Source organism: Oncorhynchus mykiss, chromosome 14 (assembly GCF_013265735.2).
Source record: "Oncorhynchus mykiss isolate Arlee chromosome 14, USDA_OmykA_1.1, whole genome shotgun sequence".
NCBI classification, from domain to species: Eukaryota; Metazoa; Chordata; class Actinopteri; order Salmoniformes; family Salmonidae; genus Oncorhynchus; species Oncorhynchus mykiss.
Window position 1 is genome coordinate 18,580,374 of NC_048578.1, and position 22,788 is coordinate 18,603,161.

Genomic DNA, 22,788 nt, shown 5'->3' on the forward strand with positions numbered 1-22,788 from the left:
AATAACACATGATGACAAAGCGAAAACACGTTTTTAGACATTTTTGCAAATGTACTAAAAATAAAAAACTGAATTATTCTGACCCTTTGAAATTGAGCTAAGGTGCATCCTGTTTCCATTGATCATCCTTGAATTGTTTCTACAACTTGATTGGAGCATATCTGTGGTAAATTCAATTGATTGTTGTTACGCCCTAACCATACAGAGCTTTTTATTTTCTATGTTGGTTAGGTCGGGGTGTGACTAGGGTGAGTCATCTAGGTAATTATATTTCTATGTTGGCCTGGTATGGTTCCCAATCAGATGCAGGTGTTTATAGTTGTCTCTGATCGGGGGATCATATTTAGGCAGCCATTTACCCTTTGTGTTTTGTGGGATCTTGACTTTGTATAGTTGCCTGTGAGCACTACAGCAGCTTCACATTTCATTTGTGCATTTATTGTTTTCTTTGAGTTTCACTTCATAATAAAGAGGATGGAACCATACCACGCTGCATCTTGTTCCACTCATTATGACGATCGTGACAATTGGACATGATTTGGAAAGGCACACACCTGTCTCTATAATGTCCCACAGTTGACAGGACATGTCAGAGCAAAAACCAAGCCATGAGGTCGAAGGAATTGTCCGTAGAGCTTTGAAACGACAGAATTGTGTCGAGGCACAGATCTGGGGAAGGATACCCAAAAATGTCTGCCACATTGAAGGTCCCCAGGAATAGAGTGGCCTCCATCATTCTTAAATAGAAGAAGTTTGGAACCACCAAGACTCTTGCTGGAGCTGGCCGCCTGGCCAAACTGAGCAATCGGGGGAGAAAGACCTTCGAAAGGGAGGTGACCAAGAACCGCATGGTCACTCTGACAGAGCTCCAGAGTTCCTTTGTGGAGATGGAATAACCTTCCATAAAGACAACCATCACTGTAGCACTCTACTTATCAGGCCTTTATGGTAGAGTGGCTAGACAGAAGCCACTCTTCAGTAAAAGGCACATGATAACCCGCTTGGAGTTCGCCAAAAGAAACCTAAAGGACTCTCAGACCATGAGAAACAAGATTCTCTGTTCTGATGAAACCATGAGTGAACTCTTTGGCCTGAATAACAAGTGTCATGCCTGGAGGAAACCACTGCTCATCACCTGGCCAATACCATCTATATGGTGAAGCATGGTGGTTGCAGCATCATTCTGTGGGGATGTTTTCAGCTGCAGGGACTGGGAGACTAGTCAGGATCGAGGGAAAGATGGATGCAGCAAAGTACAGAGAGATCCTTGATGAAAACGTGCACCAGAGCGCTCAGGACATCAGACTGCTGCAAAGGTTCACCTTCCAACAGGACAACTACCCTAAACACACACCCGAGACAAAGCAGGAGTGGCCCAGCCAGAGCCTGATCGAACATCTCTGGAGAGACCTGAAAAAATCTGTGCTGTGACGCTCCCCATCCAACCTGATATAGTTTGAGTGGATCTGCAGAGAATAATAGGAGGAACTCCAAAAATACAGGTGTGCCAAGCTTGTAGTGTTATACCCAAGAAGACTCAAGGCTGTAATCGCTGCCAAACATGCTTCAACAAAGTACTGAGTAGTACGTGCTTCTTCACCTGCATTGCTTGCTGTTTGGGGTTTTAGGCTGGGTTTCTGTACAGCACTTTGAGATATCAGCTGATGTACGAAGGGCTATATAAAATAAATTTGATTTGATTTGAGTAAAGGGTCTGAATAATTATGTAAATGTGGTATCAGTTTTTTTATAATTTTGTAAAAAAATATTTTTTTCTCTTTTACAAATGTATAAAATATTATATATATATATATATATTTTTTACAAATGAATAAAAAAATATACATTATATTTTTCTTTTTACATTTTTTTAATACATTTGTAAAAAATATATATTTTTTATAAATTTGTAAAAAAAAAAAAAATATATATATATATATATATATATATATATATATATATATATATATATAAAAACAATTTAATCGATTTCAGAATAAGGCAGTAACGTAACAAAATGTGTGAAAAAGTGAAGGTGGCTGAATACTTTCTGAATGCACTGTATTTACCTCTGACTCAAGTATTCCTGCACTGTAACGGCTGTTGTTGGTGGAAGAAGGTATGGACCAATGCGCAGCGTGGTAAGTGTTCATGATATTTATTATAACTCAGAACACTTAAGAATAAAACAACAAAGAGAACGAAATGAAACAGTTCTGCCTGGTGCAAACACAAAACAGAAAATAATCACCCACAACTCAAACATGAAACCAGGCTACCTAAGTATGGTTCTCAATCAGGGACAACGATTGACAGCTGTCCCTGATTGAGAACCATACCAGGCCAAACACAGAAATCCCAAATGATAGAAAAAAGAACATAGACTGCCTGGTGCAAACACAAAACAGAAAATAATCACCCACAACTCAAACATGAAACCAGGCTACCTAAGTATGGTTCTCAATCAGGGACAACGATTGACAGCTGTCCCTGATTGAGAACCATACCAGGCCAAACACAGAAATCCCAAATGATAGAAAAAAGAACATAGACTGTCCACCCCAACTCACGCCCTGACCATACTAAAACAAAGACAAAACAAAGGAACTAAGGTCAGAAGGTGATATGCACATTGTAAATATGGTACTGATTGACCCTGTATATAGTATGCTTACTTACTTTCTCGTGTTCTTCTTATTTATATTTATAATTTGCAAATTACAATTTGCAATTACAATTGCAATTACAAGTCTTGCCTACTTTTAAACATATTTTTTTTTAAATTAAAGTGCGACTGCCTCTAAAAAACAACTTGTTTTGAAAATGGCCTATGTGGCATCTATATGAGCAATAAACATTATTCTTGTGTCAAAATGTTCTACAAAGTGTAAATAGGATCATTTGGGTCATAAAGACAGTCTCGTCCAAAACAGACACTTGCGAGATGATAGGATGTTATGTCACGAAATTAAGGATATCGTAACCATTTTCCTTGGGTTGTGTTTATTTTAATCCTGCCCACGTGACAACCGCTGACAACACCCAAGTAATATTCCATTTGGAGAGCAGCTACACTCCACCCTATCTTAATGTCCATGGTCAATTTGGTTTGACATTTGATATCCCTATGGGGCAAGTTAGGGACCATCAGTAAATTACATAATGTACATGGGAGAATATAAAAAATGTCAATAGCTCCACATTTCAATGACTTAAAAACCTCAACCAACTATACATTGTAGAAATTCATATGCAAATGTTAAAATCATTTAATGAGACAACTAAAAGTTGTGCAACATGAATATATTGTCACATTTACAGTGTCATTTATTAAAATTCCCTAACTATCCCCAGAGCTAGGATATCCAATGTCAAAACAATTTTGTCACAGTAGCTGAAAGAAGGGTGAGTGACTATAACTGTGCATTGTTTTGGCAGAGTGAATGTACAAACGCTTACCACGGTCAAACACACACAAGACACCCACAATAAACCACCCCTCCAAGACAACTCTTGTTTGGCTTCAGCCATGGCCTCTGCATTTCTTAATGACTAAAAAAACGAGGCCAAACCAGGAAGTTCAGCACCCCTTCAAGAACTCTATGTACTCAGCTATTGCAATATCTAATGATGATTGCATTTTTTTTATAAGATCATGGTCATGTGGAGTGCCCATCAAGAAGTTATGTATGAGCACACACATTGTGTGGGTCTCCCTTAATCTCAAGCAGACAAGATTGGGTGTGGAATTAGTTTCAGAAAGAGTGACAAAAACTGTTGAATCAATATAAGGGTCATTCAAATTAAATTACTTTTCCAAAGCTCTTTCAAATAGATATTTGAGAAGGATACTTACTGCATGTTCATATTCGCTGAATGTGTAAATGTGAGCAGCAGAACTGAAGAAGCTGAACTGTGTTGAACTTGGTTTTTCAAGGGCATTGATATTTGGGCTGAAACCATGTTTGAAACACATTTTCCACAGAAAGGAGATTCTGGCATTGTATATGGTATTTTCAAAGGTATATACTTTATTTTCAGGTAAAATGTCAAGCGTGTATTCTCTACATAAATAACGACCACATGAATCAACAAACAGTACATGGCTATAATGGAAATGACGACGTTTCAGTGGGTGACATCAAAATGTACTTGGTCAAGGATAGATGCGTTAAAGGGGTCAAGGGAAATCAAACAAAACAATGGAATTGCGTTGGAAATGAGTGGGGGAAAGGGCAATGGGGGAAAGATCCCAAGTCGCCTCATTGCCCCCCAGCAAAATTAGTCTACAATTAGGCTATTGTTTAAATGTGTATTTCACACTATGTTGAAGTAAAAATCGGATTATAATGCTTGTATGGATGTCAACCCCTACACATGTTAATGTCATCGTCACCAATCAACTGCATTACAGCTAAAAAACAACTTTGACTACCATCAACGAACGGGAGTTATTATTTAGAAGTCTCTTCTTCTAAACCTGAAAATCGGACATAAGTAAGCACATTGTGGGCCTGTTTACAATACACAAATCATGACGGTTCTGACGAATATCCACTGTGTTCAATCAGATCTATTGAATGTGCGCCAATCTGGTCAATGGAACAGTCTGCGTTCCATTGACTCCTTTACCTCATCTATAGCGAGATGACCATGGTGCTCTTTTCATTTTTAAAAAGGAGGGTGTGTATACACTTGAAATAATGAACAAAGCCCTCAAAGTTGTGAAACATACCATGTTAAGGAACTCATTCAACTCTGCTTCTATATAAAGAACACAATAAGAAAAGTCAGAGGTAATCAGTACAGTCCTATGGGTATCAAGGGACAACACCAAACAAAATGTGATAAGATTTTTTTTTTTTAAATGAACTGAAATTGAATTGACCAAATAAAACAAAACATCAAAATGTATTAAATGTCTCATTAATTGGAACATAAAACAGGCCTGTCCATAAGACATCCAAGTGTCGAACATTTGAATCAAAAAATACTGGATTAACATATTCTTCATTGTGTTTGTGTTAGAGTGCTATGGTGAAAATGCATAGAAGGTGTACTTCGAGGAAACAATTTTGTGTCCTAAGCACAACGGGCCATGTACTTGTCAGGTTTCATAGGTACAACTGATTCTTCCAACTGTGCTCTGCCTTGTAAGATTTTAAAAGAAATGTGACTCGCATTTTAAGCTTATAAACCCAGGTCTCTCTCTACTGTCTCTATTCTCTCTTTACTGTCTCTCTCTATATATTGTATACTCATTAGACTTATACAGCTCAAGGCCCTCTATGCTCTACAACCACAAAAGCCCACTTCCAACTAAACAAATGTATCTTTCTTTCATTATTAAATAATTGTTACACATTGCCAAAATTGACTGACAATATGCAAGTATATATATCATATATAGTATGACACCTTTTGGGCCAGGGGTATTCTTCAAATTGACATACACACATTGACATTGTGACACAAAGTGGGAAACTTTAATTAATTTATCCCACAAATATTAAGATGTATCAATTTATTAACATTGTCGTTGAGACTTGGGTTGTTGGACAAAATAGACCATTTGCTCTGTTGATGACTCTTTGAGATCAACGGTGACCAAGCAGCACTACATCATAATGGACAACTCAATCTCTCTGTCTCCACTTCAAATGAGACTGGATCTCAGCAAGAGCTTGTTTTAATTAGCCCAGAATGGGCTCCACGTCAGTCCGAGATGAAGAAAATTTGAAAAACATGGATTTTTGGAGCATCTCTCACCATGAAGAAGGGTCAAAGACAAAAAGATGTAATCTGCAGCCGCAACGGGAACAATTAGGTTAATTCCTCTTTTGGAGTGTTTTCCTTCAAGGCACAGGAAAAAAAGAGGGAAAGGGGGTAAATGAAACAAAGGAGGACAATCTAGAAATCTTTTCTCTCTCGTTTTAGAGAAACGCCAGTTGATGTGATTATTGAAAAACATCTAGCCAATTGAATTATGTGAGACTTGCAATCAAAAAAAGTCTAATATGCAGATAATTTGTCTAATTTTAACAGAAGATCTTGGAGAGCAACTTGATGTTGACTACATGTGGAACCACCCAGTTGAAAGCCAAGATTTCAACTCGGCTAGCAAATAACACCAACAAATCGCTCCCTATTTTTTGGAATGAAGGTCCCAGCATCCAAACGGTTTTGAACAGTCAATTCTGGCTTTGAAAATGTCTTACTTTTTTCGTCACACCCAATAAATTATATATCTGCAACAAAATTCAGTGCAACTTTACCTTAATAATAACATAGGATGCGTCTGAACACAGACCGGCCTACGACTCGCCAACCCACGCCACTACATTGCCTTTGATGACATCAGTGATCTCGCAGTTGAGCTTGTTGAGACGACCATCCAGGATGAAGATAGACTCTCTGGACGGGGTCATGAGGTACTGTCCGAAAAGTCCACTGCCAGTCATCACACGGTTCCTACTGCTCCACGGCCAATCGGAAGTCTTGGTGGCCTCCTTCAGGCTCTTGATCATCTTCACATTGCCTGTGCTCAGCTCAACGTACAGAGAGTCCGTTTGGCGTCCCGAAGTACCAAAGATGTTGTACTGGTGAACCTCTGTGAACGACGGCTGGAAGGCCACGTCAGACAGGTGGAGGTTGGTGTGGATGTCGAAGGGTTTGCCAATCTCCCCGCGCACCGTGATCTGCTGGATCCTCATCAGGCCATCGTGGTCGTCCACCGTGACCAGGTAGTGACTGTCCGGGGACACATACGGGGTGCCGGTGACGTCCCCGTTGGGTCCAATCACAGAGTCTGTCACACTGTCCACGATGAGCTGGGGTTGGGTGGCGCCTGTGGAATCAGGCCTGCAGTTGACAAAGTAGTAGCCGCCAAGGTGGGAGTAAGCCAGAGACTTGGGGATGCAGTTGTACTCGCGCAGGCTGATGTTCTTGACTGACGACGTGGTCTCCAGGTTGATCTTGTGGAGTGCCGGTTCATTTCTGTGGAGGACGATTCCAAATCTAGACAGAAAGAAGACATTTTGAATGTTAATATACTTGTTCACGTGTTTTTGTGGCAAACATAAAACAAATATACGCACTTTAGAGGGTCGACACAAAAAAAAGCGTAAAAGTTATTTTATTTTATGCCTATTTATTAATGAATGAATTAATTTATTAATTAATACCTACAGGCTTGAATTCATTTGCACATGCTTCCTGATTTCACATTAGATTAGAAATCATGCAAACTTCACCACGACTACAGTTACAGTACATTTACAACTGTGGAGAGTAGAATTACATGTATGCTTGTAAAGAGAAGTACTAGGTCTGTTATCCTCACGACTATTGAATAGGTGCACATTTTCCCCGCTTACGCTGTCATGAACATCTTAACAGTGACAGGGCCTGCCATTTCCACCACCTCTCCTATTATTATACTCTGAATGGACTAAATAGTTTTGACAGAGGGGTATGAGAATCTCTTAGCTACAATATCTCAGTTCCTCAAAGAAAATGCCTTTAGATTGGTTTGAGAAGAAGAGCGGGGTGGATACGGTCTAGACATTTCACATCAGTGGCCATTTTCTTATCGACTCAGATGAGCAATCTCTGCATGCGGAGTTGAAATTGTCTGCCCTATGCTTCATAGTAATAGATTTCAATGTGCATATTAATCATTGAAAATACTATATTATACATTAAAAATTATATAGTGATAATGACACATTAGAATTATCTCTTTAAAGTCTGGAGGGAGAAAGTGCGGGGCTGACAAGGCTCAATTAAATCTGAATGCTGTCTGATTAATTCTGACATGCACTTCAATCTTGGTATCATCCATCTTCTTTTATGCAATTTTAAACGCCCCCGCTGTCTGTTCATGTGGAAATTCACGGTTAGAGAGTGATGGAGCACATTATCAGCACTGTGAAGTAAAGCATTGATCCAGAGATTGTATAGTCCATTTGGGAAGCTAGGGCTGGGGACTTCGTCATCAAATGGACTAATGGTTGACGTGAACTAGGTGCTGCATTGGGTTATAATGAGATAGGAGGGACTGCATGGTCCATTGCCATGGACTTGATCTTTTGATATATAAATAACCTTTAAAAATGTACTTTGGGAGTTTCTCCAACTTCCAACACAAAATCCTCAGGAATTCTTCCCAGTGAGCTTTTTATCCCACGACGAGCACTGTCGAATAAAAAATAAATCACACCCACAGGGAGCGAAGTGAATTCAAAAGGTAACACATTAAAAAAATTGTTATAATTTGATCAATGAGAGAAAGAGAAGAAAGGAAAGGAAAATACAGTTGCTGGTGGACTCCTGGTAGGGACAAAGGAGTACTCTGTCAGTGCAAGCAACTATGAATAGAATGAAGTGCCATGAGAACATATCATTAGTATAGTGTACATTGTAGGACATCCCTAGTCCCCATGATAAATGTCCTTACTCTCCACAAATGTGTTAATTAGGACAGATCAGTGAATTGAACACATCTACAGTGGTATAAAACAGAGTGCTTGATATATGAAGGTCAATATGACCATTTTTCCTTCAGCTTAATTTTATCTAAAAATAAGTAGTCCTAAAGTTTGGTTGGAAAACTAATCAAGAAAAATTGACATGTATACTTTCTTTATGAACAGTAAAAGTGACATTTGGGCTGGCTTTGCTTGTAAACCCATATCATATAACAACACATTGAGCAAAATACAAATTGCCAGTTGTTTTTGTTGTTTTGTTATCAGCATGCCTCCCATGGGTACACTATGCAGAGTTTTCCAAATACTGTGAAATTATGTGAAAAGTAACACTTGTGTGTTGAGTTATGAGCTGTATACTTTGTTGTACTTTTGATTGCATACTTTATAATAGTTTGCAATAGTTAGCTTTTTTGTTAATTGGAACTCCATTCATAAAGAGAGGAAATTAAAGTTGTTGTCGCTAATGGGAGAGAACACCAAAAAACATGGCTACTAATCTTGTTGCTATTTCCATTAGGCTTACTGTACAATTAATATCAAATTGACAAAAAGTAAGCCAGTGCAAGATGTATACCTGCTATAGAAGAATATCACAGAGTTTGCTTACTAGCAGAATGGAGTGAAGTTTAGTCAGTTATTTTAATGAATGTGAGCCCCTAAAGAATCCCGGAGGCGACTCCGGGATGCTGGCCTTCTAGGCAGAGTTACTCTGTCCAGTGTCTGTGTTCTTTTGCCCATCTTAATCTTTTCTTTTTATTGGCCAGTCTGAGATATGGCTTTTTCTTTGCAACTCTGCCTAGAAGGCCAGCATCCCGGAGTCGCCTCTTCACTGTTGACGTTGAAACTGGTGTTTTGTGGGTAAAATTTTATGAAGCTGCCAGTTGAGGACTTGTGAGGCGTCTGTTTCTCAAACTAGACACTCTAATGTACTTGTCCTCTTGCTCAGTTGTATACCGGGGCCTCCCACTCCTCTTTCTATTCTGGTAAGAGCCTGTTTGCGCTGTTCTGTGTAGGGAGTAGTACCCCGCATTGTATGAGATCTTCAGTTTCTTGGCAATTTCTCGCATGGAAAAGCCTTCATTTCTCAGAACAAGAATAGACTGACGAGTTTCAGAAGAAAGTGATTTGTTTCTGGTCATTTTGAGCCTGTAATCAAACCCATAAATGCTGATGCTCCAGACACTCAACTAGTCTAAAGACGGCCAGTTTTATTGCTTCTTTAATTAGCGCACAGATTTCAGCTGTGCTAACATAATTGCAAAAGTGTTTTCTCATGATCAATTAGCCTTTTAAATTAGCTAACAAAACGTGCCATTGGAACACAGGAGTGATGGTTGCTGATAATGGGTCTCTCTCTGTAAGGCTTTGTAGATATTCCCCAAAAAATCTGCCGTTTCCAGCTGCAATAGTCATTTACAACATTAACCATGTCTACAATGTATTTCTGATCAATTTCAGGTTATTTTAATGGACAAAAATATGCTTTTCTTTCAAAAACAAAAACATTTCTAAGTGACCCCAAACGTTTGAATAGTAGTGTATATACAAGGCAGTGTCAGAGTAAGGCCCAAAAAATTGTCAAAAACTCCGGTCACCCAAGTCATAGACTGTTCTCTCTGTCAACACACGGCAAGCGTGTCACGATTCTTCAAAATCGAACCCAGAAGCAGACCAGGACAAGGAGAGTAGGAAGAAGGTGAGTATTTATTTACAAGTGAATGTGAATGTGAATGGGTAGATATATCCAGGTGGCGTAGCGGGTAGCGGTGGTGAGTTGATGGGAGTAAATAGGTGGATCCAATGGGGAAGCGGAATCCTCCGACGACCAGGCGGGAATGGGGTAAGTGATCCGGGTGAGTAATGTTCATGGCTAACGATCCGGCAGGGAATGGATGTCAGGTCCGGGCTTATGAAGAGGAGAGATGATGATCAGGACCAGGTGTGCAGATAGCTGATGGGATACAGGTACGGGTAATCAGAAACCCCAACTGGCTACATTGCCCGGCAACCAGACAGGGTGCGTTCCAGGACGCCGGAAAAAACTCTCCAGGACAGAACATAGGCAAAAAACAGACTCAGGAAACGGGATTCGTGACAGTACCCCCCCTCCGACGAACGCCACCGGGCGGACTACCCGGAGCGCCAGGGTGGAGGCGGTAAAAGTCACGAAGCAGGTCATCGTCAAGGATCTGACGCCGAGGAATCCAACTCCTCTCATCAGGACCATATCCTTCCCAATCCACTAAATACTGGAACCCTCGACCCCGCCGTCTGGAGTCCATGATGCGGCGCACCGTGTAGACAGGACCACCTCCGATCATCCGAGGAGGAGGAGGATGAGGAGGAGGGGGTAACAGAGGACTGAGGTGAACCGGCTTGAGGCAGGAGACGTGAAAGGTGGGGTGTACTCGAAGCGTTGCCGGCAATTTGAGTCGGACCACAGCAGGGTTAATGATTCTCTCCACCACGAACGGACCAATGAACTTTGGTGACAGTTTCCTCGACTCAGTCCGTAGAGGAAGATCCCGTGTAGCCAACCACACCTTATCTCCGATGGTATAAGCGGGAGCAGGAATACGGCGACGATTCGCCTGGATCTGATACCGGTCAGAAACTCTAAGGAGGACCTTCCTGGCCCGATGCCAGGTCCGGTGGCAACGACGAATGTGGGCCTGGACAGAAGGGACCGAAAGATCCCTCTCCTGAGAAGGAAACAAGGGAGGTTGGTATCCGTACAGGCATTGGAAGGGGGACCTCCCAGTGGCAGATGAAGGAAGGGTATTATGGGCATACTCGACCCAGGGTAATTGAGATGACCAAGAGGTGGGATCAGAGGAGACAAGACAACGCAGCGTGGACTCCATCTTCTAGTTGGCTCTCTCCGCCCGACCATTAGATTGGGGGTGAAATCCAGATGTGAGACTGACTGTAGCTCCAATGGCCAAACAGAAGCATTTCCAGACAGCAGAGGTAAACTGAGGACCACAGTCAGAAACAATGTCACAGGGCAACCCGTGGACCCTGAACACCTCCCTAACCAGGATCTCAGACGTCTCAGTGGCAGAAGGCAGCTTGGAGAGGGGAACAAAGTGGGCAAACTTGCTGAATCTATCCACAATGGTCAGAATAACCGTGTTACCAACAGAAGAGGGCAACCCCGTGACAAAATCCAGGGCCAGATGCGACCAAGGTCGCCGGGGAATAGGTAGGGGGTGAAGAAGCCCAGAGCTGGCCCGATTGGTACTCTTATTCTGCGCACAAACAGGACAAGCGGCAACAAACCTCCGGGTATCTTCTCCCATGGCAGGCCACCAAAATCGTCTGCGCAGTAACGCCATAGTCCGAGCAACACCAGGGTGACAAGCTATCTTGCTGGCGTGGGACCACTGAAGGACAGCAGAACGAACCGACTCAGGCACGAACAACCGACCGGGTGGACCATTATCGGGCCCGGGCTGTGTCCGAAGAGCCGCCATCACCTCCTCCTCAATCCTCCATGTAACGGCTCCCACGACAACGTTCTGGGGAAGAATCGTCTCAGTCTTGGCCCCACTCTCCTCCGTCTTGGAGAACATCCGGGACAGGGTGTCCGCCTTCCCGTTCTTCGACCCAGGTCGGAACGTCAGGGAAAAATTGAAGCGTCCAAAAAACAAAGCCCACCGGGCCTGACGGGAGTTGAGACGTCTAGCCGATTGCACGTAAGCCAGATTCTTGTGGTCAGTACAGACCACAAAAGGTTGCTCCGCTCCCTCCAACCAGTGACGCCACTCCTCCAAGGCAAGCTTCACAGCGAGAAGCTCCCGGTTACCCACATCGTAGTTTCTTTCAGCTGGAGAAAGACGACAAGAGTAGAAGGTGCAGGGATGGAGTTTACCGTCAGTGGAGCTACGCTGGGACAGGATGGCGCCCACCCGCACATCAGACGCATCCACCTCCACAACGAACTGACGGGAAGTGTCAGGTTGAGAGAGAATCGGGGCGTTGGTGAATCGGCTCTTCAAATCTAGAAATGCTCGGTCTGCCTCAGGAGACCAACAGAACTTTCTGGTGCAAGTCGTCAGTACAGATAAAGGGGCGGCCACCCGGCTGTAATCACGGATAAACCTCCGATAAAAATTTGCAAACCCCAGGAATCTCTGGAGCTGCAATCTCGTACCGGGCTGGATCCAATCCCGAACCGCCCGAACCTTCTCTTGGTCCATCTTGATCTCTCCCCTGGAGATGATGTACCCGAGGAAGGACGTCGTGTGGGCGTGAAAATCGCACTTCTCAGCCTTCACGAACAGACGGTTCTCCAATAACCGCTGCAGGACCTGCCTGACATGCTGAACGTGGCTAGAAAGCTCCTTCGAGAAGATGAGGATATCATCCAGGTAAACGAACACAAAAATACCAATCATATCTCTCAGAACGTCATTCACCATACTTTGGAACACAGCAGGAGCGTTGGTCAGTCCAAACGGCATCACCTGGTACTCGAAATGTCCCATCGGAGTATTGAACCCAGTCAACCACTCGTCCCCCTCTTTGATCCGCACCAAATGATAAGCATTACGTAAATCAAGCTTCGTAAAAACCGTAGCACCCTGTAAAGAATCGAAAGCCGAGCTCATCAAGGGCAGGGGATACTTGTTTTTGACCGTAATATCATTCAAACCCCGATAATCAATACACGGTCGAAGAGAGCCATCCTTCTTGCTCACAAAAAAAAATCCTGCTCCCAGAGGTGATGACGAGGGCCGAATGAGACTTGCAGCTAGAGACTCCTTGATGTAGGTCTCCAAGGCCTCACGTTCAGGTCGAGAGATACTGTATAACCGTCCCTTGGGAAAGGCGACTCCAGGAAACAGATTAATCGCACAGTCATAAGGTCGGTGGGGAGGAAGGGACTGAGCCTTCTGTTTACTGAATACTTCACCCAACTCGTGATATGTTTCTGGAACCAGGGACAAATCAGGAGGAGCAGAGTCACTGACCTGACTGGAAATGGCAGGAGAACAGGCAGTCCTAAGACAGTTAGCATGACAATCAATGCTCCAACTAGTTACCTTACCCGTCACCCAATCAAACGAGGGATTGTGTTCCTTCAGCCAGGGGTAACCAAGAACCAGAGGAACATGGGGCGAGGACAGAATGAAGAAGGAGATAAACTCTGAATGATTCCCTGACAACAACATCTTAACCGGTTCAGTCCTCATAGTGATCCGTGCCAGACTACTGCCGTTCAGAGTGGTTGCTTCAATGGCTTCCGGCAATTGCTCCTTGGAAAGCCCCAGCTGTTCCACCAAGTCGGCATCAATAAAGCTGCCATCGGCACCTGAATCGATAAAAGCGTTCATCTCTAAGCTCTGATCCTTATTCATAAGGGTCGCAGGAAAACGGGGTCTGACAGGATTCTTGAGAGGTTGAATCTGGCTCGCTAAAATTCCTCCCAAAACTAGCGAGCCGGGCAGTTTAACGAGCGCTGTGGACAAGCGGAGATGTAATGTCCTGAGCTACCACAGTAGAGACAGCTGTTGGTTTCACGTCTACGTTGGCGCTCCTCCTTAGTTAGCCCGTGTCGCCCCACTTGCATTGGTTCAGGATCTGGTGGCAAGACCCCTCCACTAATCCCGTGTGGGGAATAACGATCAATACGTTCTGGTTCACTTCCTGAACCGAATGGTAACCGAGTTGCTGATTGATTGGATGGGCCCCACTGCTTCTCCCTCCTTCTCTCTCTGACTCTATTATCTACCCGAATAGATAAAGTGACCAAGCTGTCTAGGTCACTAGGCTCTGGATAGGATATCAGCTCGTCCTTGAGTTGCTCCGACAACCCCTGGTAAAAAGCTGCTTGTAGTGACTCCTCATTCCAACCACTCTCTACAGACAATGTCCTGAACTCGATCATAAAGTCTGCCACACTGCGAGCTCCTTGGCGAAGAGTGAACAAACGTTTAGCTGCGTCCTTACCTCGGACTGGATGGTCAAAAAGCCTTCTCATCTCTGCCGTGAATTCCTGGTATGAAGCCATGCAGGTCCCCTGTCGTTCCCAAACGGCTGAAGCCCATTCCAGAGCTCTTCCACGCAGCAGTTCAATAACAAAGGCTATCCTAGCCTTGTCAGTGGCGTAAGAATGGGGCTGCAGATCAAACACTAACCCACACTGCATAAGAAACGAACGGCATCTTCCCAAATCCCCTTCATATTTATCAGGCGTCGGTACCTTGGGTTCACGGAAGGAAACCGCATCAGGCACGGCAGGTGAGATGGGTGAAACAGGTGGTGAATGAATCGCCAGCAAACTGAGCTGATCCTGGATCTGTGTCAAGCTAGCAAATAAGTTCTGGATTGCAACCGCTATCTCCTGTAGCGCCGTCTTGTGTTGTCCCAATGTCTTCCCCTGCTGGGTAATGGCATGGCAAACGGAATCCAGGTCCGCTGGGTTCATTCTTGGCCGGATCGTTCTGTCACGATTCTTCAAAATCGAACCCAGAAGCAGACCAGGACAAGGAGAGTAGGAAGAAGGTGAGTATTTATTTACAAGTGAATGTGAATGTGAATGGGTAGATATATCCAGGTGGCGTAGCGGGTAGCGGTGGTGAGTTGATGGGAGTAAATAGGTGGATCCAATGGGGAAGCGGAATCCTCCGACGACCAGGCGGGAATGGGGTAAATGATCCGGGTGAGTAATGTTCATGGCTAACGATCCGGCAGGGAATGGATGTCAGGTCCGGGCTTATGAAGAGGAGAGATGATGATCAGGACCAGGTGTGCAGATAGCTGATGGGATACAGGTGCAGGTAATCAGACACCCCAACTGGCTACATTGCCCGGCAACCAGACAGGGTGCGTTCCAGGACGCCGGAAAAAACTCTCCAGGACAGAACATAGGCAAAAAACAGACTCAGGAAACGGGATTCGTGACAAAGCGGTACCGGAGCTTCAAGTCTAGGTCCAAAAGGCTCCTTAACAGCTTCTACTCCCAAGCCATAAGACTGCTGAACAATTAATCAAAAGGGCCACACAGACTATTTCAATTATCACCCCCCCCCCCTTGTTTTTACACTGCTGCTACTCTCTGTTTATTATCTATGCATAGTCACTTTACCCCTACCTACATGTACAAATGACCTCCGATTCCCCCTGTATATAGCCTTGTTATTGTTCTTTTATTGTGTTGCATCACATTTTTTTAAACTTTAGTTTATTTAGTAAATATTTTCTTAACTCTATTTCTTGAACTGCATTGTTGGTTAAGGGCTTTGTAACTAAGCATTTCACATTCAGGTCTACACCTGTTGTATTTGGCGCATGTGACTTTTCCAAAATTTGATAAGCATGTAAAAAATGATTATGCACTGCTTATGAATTGATTATGTAAGGGTTATGAATTTGCCATGTATCGGTATGAATGTGTTATGTATGGGTTAATAATGTCCTTATTTCTAACCATCCTCCAATATGAAAATGTATGTATATTAAATAATGTATATTTAATAATGTATGTTAAATCATGTATATTTAATCATGCATATGAACACTGCAATGTCTACCGACAGACTCTTACTGGCCATTGTCCATTCACAGACCTAAACGTAAAAACATGACATACAATACAGCCAACAAAACGTTCAACCCTGTTCGGCTCACCACCAAGCGAAGTAGACACAACAGCACAAAAGATTGGAACGGAAGACGGTCCAAGACCTCAATAATAGAGTCGGCAAAAACATTGACTAGAGACTCCATGTGCCCTAAGATCACAATCAAGGGGCTCTTGTAAGCAGCGTTATCAGACGTTTCCAAGGGATAGGGTGTTTAAAAAGGCCTTATGCACAACACCATATCCTTGGCATCCATTCACAACTCCCCAATGCCCCCAGATGGTTTTGCCTGGCAAATCTAAAAGCCTTCAAAGCCTTTGTATATTGTGATGTTTAGTGCCCTACTCCAGTTCATCACTCCAGTTTTGTGCAATGAGGTACACTGACTGCATATTGGTTTGGGGGAGTTTTGGGGCACACCCACAATGGATCGATCTTGGCTGAGGCTAATGGAGTTATTTAGCATGAAAAGCTATCAGTAGGTGTGCTCGATTGAGTTTAATCTGTCCAAAGTGGGCAGGGTTTGTTTTCCATTGGACCTAAAGGGTGAGAGTCCGCCTACCTATCACACCTTGGGAAGTTCAATCTTGTTCAATCTAGTGCACATAGGGCAATGTGTACATGTGTTATGTGTGTGTGTGTGTGTGTGTGTGTGCATATGTGAATGTGTGTGGGTTTGGTGTGAGAGTGTCAGTGTAGTGTGTTTGAGTGAGTGTTTGTATACAGTGACCTCCAAAAGTATTGGGACAGTGACACAGTATTGGCTTGAAATGATACAATAACTATGAGGTTAAAGTGCAGACTTTAATTTGTCAGCTTTAATTTGAGGGTATTTTTATCAATAGCTGGTGAACCATTTAGAAATTACAGCACCTTTTTCCCCCCATTTTAGGGGACCAAAATTATTGGGACAAATTCACTTACAGTACCAGTCAAAAGTTTGAACACACCTACTATTTGAGGGTCTTTCTTTATGTTTACTATTTTCTACATTGTAGAATAATAGTGAAGACATCAAAACTATGAAATACTACAAATGGAATCATGTAGTAACCAAACAATTTTTATATTTGAGATTCTTCAAAGTATCCACCCTTTGCCTTGATGACAGCATTGCACACTCTTAGCATTCTCTCAACCAGCTTCATGAGGTAGTCACCTGGAATGCACTTCAATTAACAGGTGTGCCTTGTTAAAAGTTAATTTGTGGAATTTATGCGTTGTAGCCAATCAGTTGTGTTGTGACAAGGTAGAGGTTGTATACAGAAGATAGCCCTATTTGGTCAAATACCAAGTCCATATTATGGTATTAACAGCTCAAATAAGCAAAGAGAAATGAAAGTCCATCATTACTTTAAGACATGAAGGTCAGTCAATCCTGAAAATGTCAAAAACTTTGAATGTTTCTTCAAGTGCAGTCGCAAAAACCATCAAGCTCTTTGATGAAACTGGCTCTCATGAGGACCGCCACAGGAAAGGAAGACTCTGCTGCAGAGGATAAGTTCATTAGAGTTACCAGCCTCAGAAATTGCAGCTCAAATAAATGCTTCACAGAGTTCAAGTAACAGACATCTCAACATCAACTGATCAGAGGATTCTGTGTGAATCAGGCCTTCATGGTCGAATTGCTGCATAGAAACCATGACTGAAGGACACCAATAAGAAGAAGAGACTTGCTTGGACCAAGAAACAAGAGCAATGGACATTAGACTGGTGGGAATCTGTTCTTTGGTCTGATGAGTCCAAATTTGACTATACTGTATGTCTGAAAGTACTCAAAAGTTTAGGATTCGGTCCCATATTCCTAGCACGCAATGACTATATCAAGCTTGTGACTCTACAAACCTGTTGGATGCATTTACTGTTTGTTATGGTTGTGTTTCAGATTATTTTGTGCCCAATAGAAACTAATGATAAATAATATATTGTGTCATGTTTTGTCACTTTTTTTGTAAATAAGAATATAATATGTTTCTAAACATTTCTACATTCATGTGCATGCTACCATGATTATGGATAGTCCTGAATGAATCGTGGATAATAATGAGTGAGAAAGTTACAGACGCACAAATATCATACCCCCAAAACATGCTAACCTCTCACCCTTTCAATAACAGGGGAGGTTAGCATTCACTAATGTGTGCTAGTTGTGAATTCCATACTGTAACTAGCTAGATCACTTGGCGTGTGCTGCACAACAGTGATTGACTCACAAAACTCCAGTCTCTCTTCGTTGTGTGCTTGTAAACAAATGTGACTGGGGACTAGCGCTAAGCTTCATAATGAAAAATTATGTGATTGGTGACATGAAGAACCCAATCTGCAGGTATTTACTTAAAAAGTAGCTACAAATATTCACATTTATAAAAAATAAAAAAAAACGTATAATAAATAGTTAAACAGTAATGACGCTATTGAAAAAACATCCAATGGATATTTCTGAATACCCCGGTATAAGGTAAACACCCCAAGCCTAGTTAATTCTGCATTTCACGTTAAAGGAGAGATCAAGGGAGTTCACTAGGTGAAACCTTTGCTTGTGGAGACACCAGAGCTTTCACAAAAAATAAATAAAAGCTTTTTAATCTAGCAAGTACTCAGGATAGTCATTATTTCTTATTAGCATGGCGTCATGAATGAGCAAGAACCAGCTAATACTGGGGCGTAAAAGGATCAACATAGTTAGGGATGTATCCAAACCGAAATATGTAATGGGCAATTACACCGTAACAGAGTGATGCTGAGACTCAGATGTATCACTTTAAAATTTATGCCAATGAAAAACAAATGATTACAAAGTTAAACAAATCAACTCTATGCATAAGGATACACATTTATTTGAGGAACAGTGCAAATGCAAATTTTGCTAACAGATTGATGGCACCAACAGCACAAACCATCATTCTGTTACCAAACTTTGCATCTTGAACTGTTCTTCGAGTATGGTTTACTTTGCAATCATTGGTTTTTGTTTGACATACATTTGAAAGTGAAAAATCTGAGTCTCAGCATTACTCTGTTACCGTGAAATTTCCTTTACGCACACATATTAGGCCACGTACTGTAATGTCTGGACTGTAATAATCCACCTCTGAGATACATAAAAAATATACAGCTGGGATCAAAATTAGGTTTAATAAAACACGTATTTTTGTTTCTTTTCAGAAAGTTCTACATCTAAGAGACAGTGGTGTTTGGCTATCTAAACATACAGTTGAAGTCGAAAGTTTACACACACTTAGGTTGGAGTCATTAAAACTAGTTTTTCAACCACTCCACAAATTTCTTGTTAACAAACTAAAGCTTTAGCAAGTCGGTTAGGACATCTAATTTGTGGATGACACAAGTAATTTTTCAAACAATTGTTTTCAGACAGATTATTTCACTTATCATACACTGTATCACAATTCCAGTGAGTCAGAAGTTTACATACACTAAGTTGACTGTGCCTTTAAACAGCTTGGAAAATTCCATAAAATTATGTAATGGCTTTAGAAGCTTCTGATAGGCTAATTGACATCTTTTGAGTCAATTGGAGGTGTACCTGTGGATGTATTGCAAAGCCTACCTTCAAACTCAGTGCCTCTTTGCTTAACATTAAGGAAAAATCCAAATAAATCAGCCAAGACCTCGGAAAAACAATTGTAGACCTCCATAAGTCTGGTTCATCATTGGGAGCATTTTCCAAACGCCTGAAGGTGCCACGTTCATCTGTACAAACAAGTACGCAAGTATAAACACCATGGGACCACACAGCCATCACACCGCTCAGGAAGGAGACACGTTCTGTTTCCTAGAGATGAACATACTTTGGTGCGAAAAGTGCAAATCAATCCCAGAACAACAGCAAAGGACCTTGTGAAGATGCTGGAGGAAACAGGTATAAAAGTATCTATATCCACAGTAAAATGAGTCCTATATCGATATAACCTGAAAGGCCACTCAGCAAGGAAGAAGCCACTGCTCCAAAACCGCTATATAAAAGTCAGAATACGGTTTGCAACTGCACATGGGGACAAAGATCATACTTTTTCAGAAATGTCTTCTGGTCTGATGAAACAAAAATGGAACTGTTTGGCCATAATGACCATCGTTATCTTTGGAGGAAAAAGCGGGATGCTTGTTGTAAGCCGAAGAACACCATCCCAACCGTGAAGCACGGGGGTGGCAGCATCATGTTGTGGGGATGCTTGGCTGCAGGAGGGACTGGTGCACTTCACAAAATATTTGGAATCATGAGGAGGTAAAATTATTTGGATATATTGAAACAACATCTCAAGACATCAGTCAGGAAGTTAAAGCTTGGTCGCAAATGGGTCTTCCAAATGGACAATGACCCCAAGCATACTTCCAAAGTTGTGGCAAAATGGCTTAAAGACAACAAAGTCAAGGTATTGGAGTGGCCATCACAAAGCCCTGACCTCAATCCAATAGAACATTTGTGGGCAGAACTGAAAAAGCATGTTTGAGCAAGGAGGCCTACAAACCTGTCTCAGTTACACCAGCTTTGTCAGGAGGAATGGGTCAAAATGCACCCAACTTATTGTGGGAAGCTTGTGGAAGGCTACCCGAAACGTTTGGCCCAAGTTAAACAATGTAAAGGCAATGCTACCAAATACTAGTGGTGATCCTAACTGACCTAAGACAGGACATTTTTACGAGGATTAAATATCAGGTATTGTGAAAAACGGAGTTTAAATGTATTTGGCTAAGGTGTATGTAAACTTCCGAATTCAACTGTAAATTCTGATTACTTTTCTGTGTTTTTTAGCAACCCTTTCAGGCAGATCTTGGTGGACCTAATTACAACTAGGGGTAGCGAACGCAACTCGCCGGGAGACTGTTAACATTCTTAAATCCCGGAGACCTCCTGCTTGGAACTTGGCTTCCTCCACCTCTCCAACTTGGTAATGTGCCAGCCTTCTGTATCAAGTTAAGCTTCGGAGTCTCGGTGAGTGTCTGTCAAAAGCGCATGGTCCAAATCAATCTGCTCTGCATATGTCGACTCTGGTTCAGTGAACGCGCCCCACCCGCTTATCCGAGGCGAGGGGGAGGGGGTGATTTTCGGGAGTTAAACGACTGTCTTTAGATTCACTCTCAAACACCGACACTCTCGCACACACACACCCACACACACATGCACACCCACTGACTCTCTCACACACACCGACACTGACATACCTGATGTGATTAATGATGAGGCTAGCGGCAGGAATGAAGAAATCATCCACCCTATCAAAGTGTCTGCCGACTGGCTGGGTGTGGACGGTATGGTGGGACACACTCCCGCTGGCCTGATTGATCACCTAGCACCAAACCAGGAGAGAGGGAGGGGAGGGGAACGGAGAAGAAGAGGGGGGAGATATTTAACATGAGCCACATGAATTATTCACTGTGTTTGCCTCCTGTATCGCCTCTGACACAAACTCACACTGCTAGGAGAGGCCCTGTGTGTGTGTGTGTGTGTGTGTGTGTGTGTGTGTGTGTGTGTGTGTGTGTGTGTGTGTGTGTGTGTGTGTGTGTGTGTGTGTGTGTGTGTGTGTGTGTGTGTGCGTGCGTGCGTGCGTGCGTGCGTGCGTGCGTGCGTGCGTGCGTGCGTGCGTGCGTGCCCACAGGCAGGCTAGTCTTAATTATGCCTCAATGCACTAGAGAGACTGGCACCTCCTAACAACCCAGCAGCAGTGCTGGCTAATAACTTGTATCGAGCTGCAAACAGAAAATGCCACCTGGAACTGTGCCATCTGGGAAAGGGTTGTTGACAAAACTTGGATTGACAGTTGAGTATGTGTCCCAATGGAAGAATAGTAATTATTAGAAGGCACATCAATTGTAAGGCACATCACAATGATTTGACACCCTCTCATAACATATATATATATATATATGTATTGTCAATAAACAGTGAGTTACACTAAACATTATAGTATTTGACATAAATAGGCTTAATTTAGTATAAAGAAAGTACCAAAACCAACACAATGTATTGTATTTTGGTGTGACATCAAACAGTTACCTGCAGAGTGGGGAAGTTCCTCTCCATGTCTCCCCAGCTGAGGACCCACACCTGGTCATGGGATTTGTCATAGTGCAGTTTCACTGGGTAAGGGTCGGTGCTCACCGTCTGAAAGCACACACAAGAATAAACCTCATATAGCACAGCACTTCCTCAGTCTCATCACGCTTTAGATTTCCTGGCGTGCCAGGTGGACTTTTGGGAGTTTTGCATTGGTCTCATCACGCCAGGCGAACTCAATCAAGCACAGCTTGGTACAAGCGCAACTATTTGAAGCCATGACTGCACTTAAGAGCAACTCAGGAAAATTCAACACCGTTTTTGAACAGATATACATTTGACGGTCAGCACAGCCCATATCAAAACTTTCCTCACTTGCTAATGCATTGGATTTGACAGGAAGAATCCAGTTTTCCTTTTTAACAAGATAGAAGGGAGGCTCGCCTTTTTTATGTATGAGATGTTTGGAGGTGGAGCAGCATTTCAAATCGAGCGGTAACAGTGGCAATTGCTCTACAACAACAAAGAAATTGCTTTCAATCCGTATAAATTCCTTGACACCTGGCTATGATGTGTTCCAGTCGGCTCCGACGGATGAGACATGTCTGTGACAGCTGAGTGGCTCCCATGCATTACGTCCACTCGGGTACAGATTGACAGTAGCCAACACACGATGAGAACAGAGAGAAAAACA

At 42.7% G+C, this 22,788-nt stretch overlaps 1 protein-coding gene across 5 annotated transcripts in view; it reads right to left on the reverse strand.

Moving 5' to 3' along the window:
* Positions 1-4,006: 4,006 nt before the first annotated feature.
* Positions 4,007-22,788, reverse strand: part of LOC110488940 (follistatin-related protein 5) — a 189,988-nt gene continuing 171,206 nt past the window's right edge. For 4 of the 5 annotated variants that reach the window (XM_036943077.1, XM_036943079.1, XM_036943080.1 and 1 more), the window contains 3 exons: positions 22,095-22,202; positions 21,263-21,387; positions 4,007-7,017 (listed from right to left, as the gene is read on the reverse strand). In XM_036943077.1, the coding sequence (XP_036798972.1) occupies positions 6,315-7,017; positions 21,263-21,387; positions 22,095-22,202 (936 nt within the window). In that variant the 3' untranslated portion in view covers positions 4,007-6,314. The remainder of the gene's footprint in view (positions 7,018-21,262; positions 21,388-22,094; positions 22,203-22,788) is intronic. The other variant, XM_036943078.1, reaches the window with a different exon arrangement.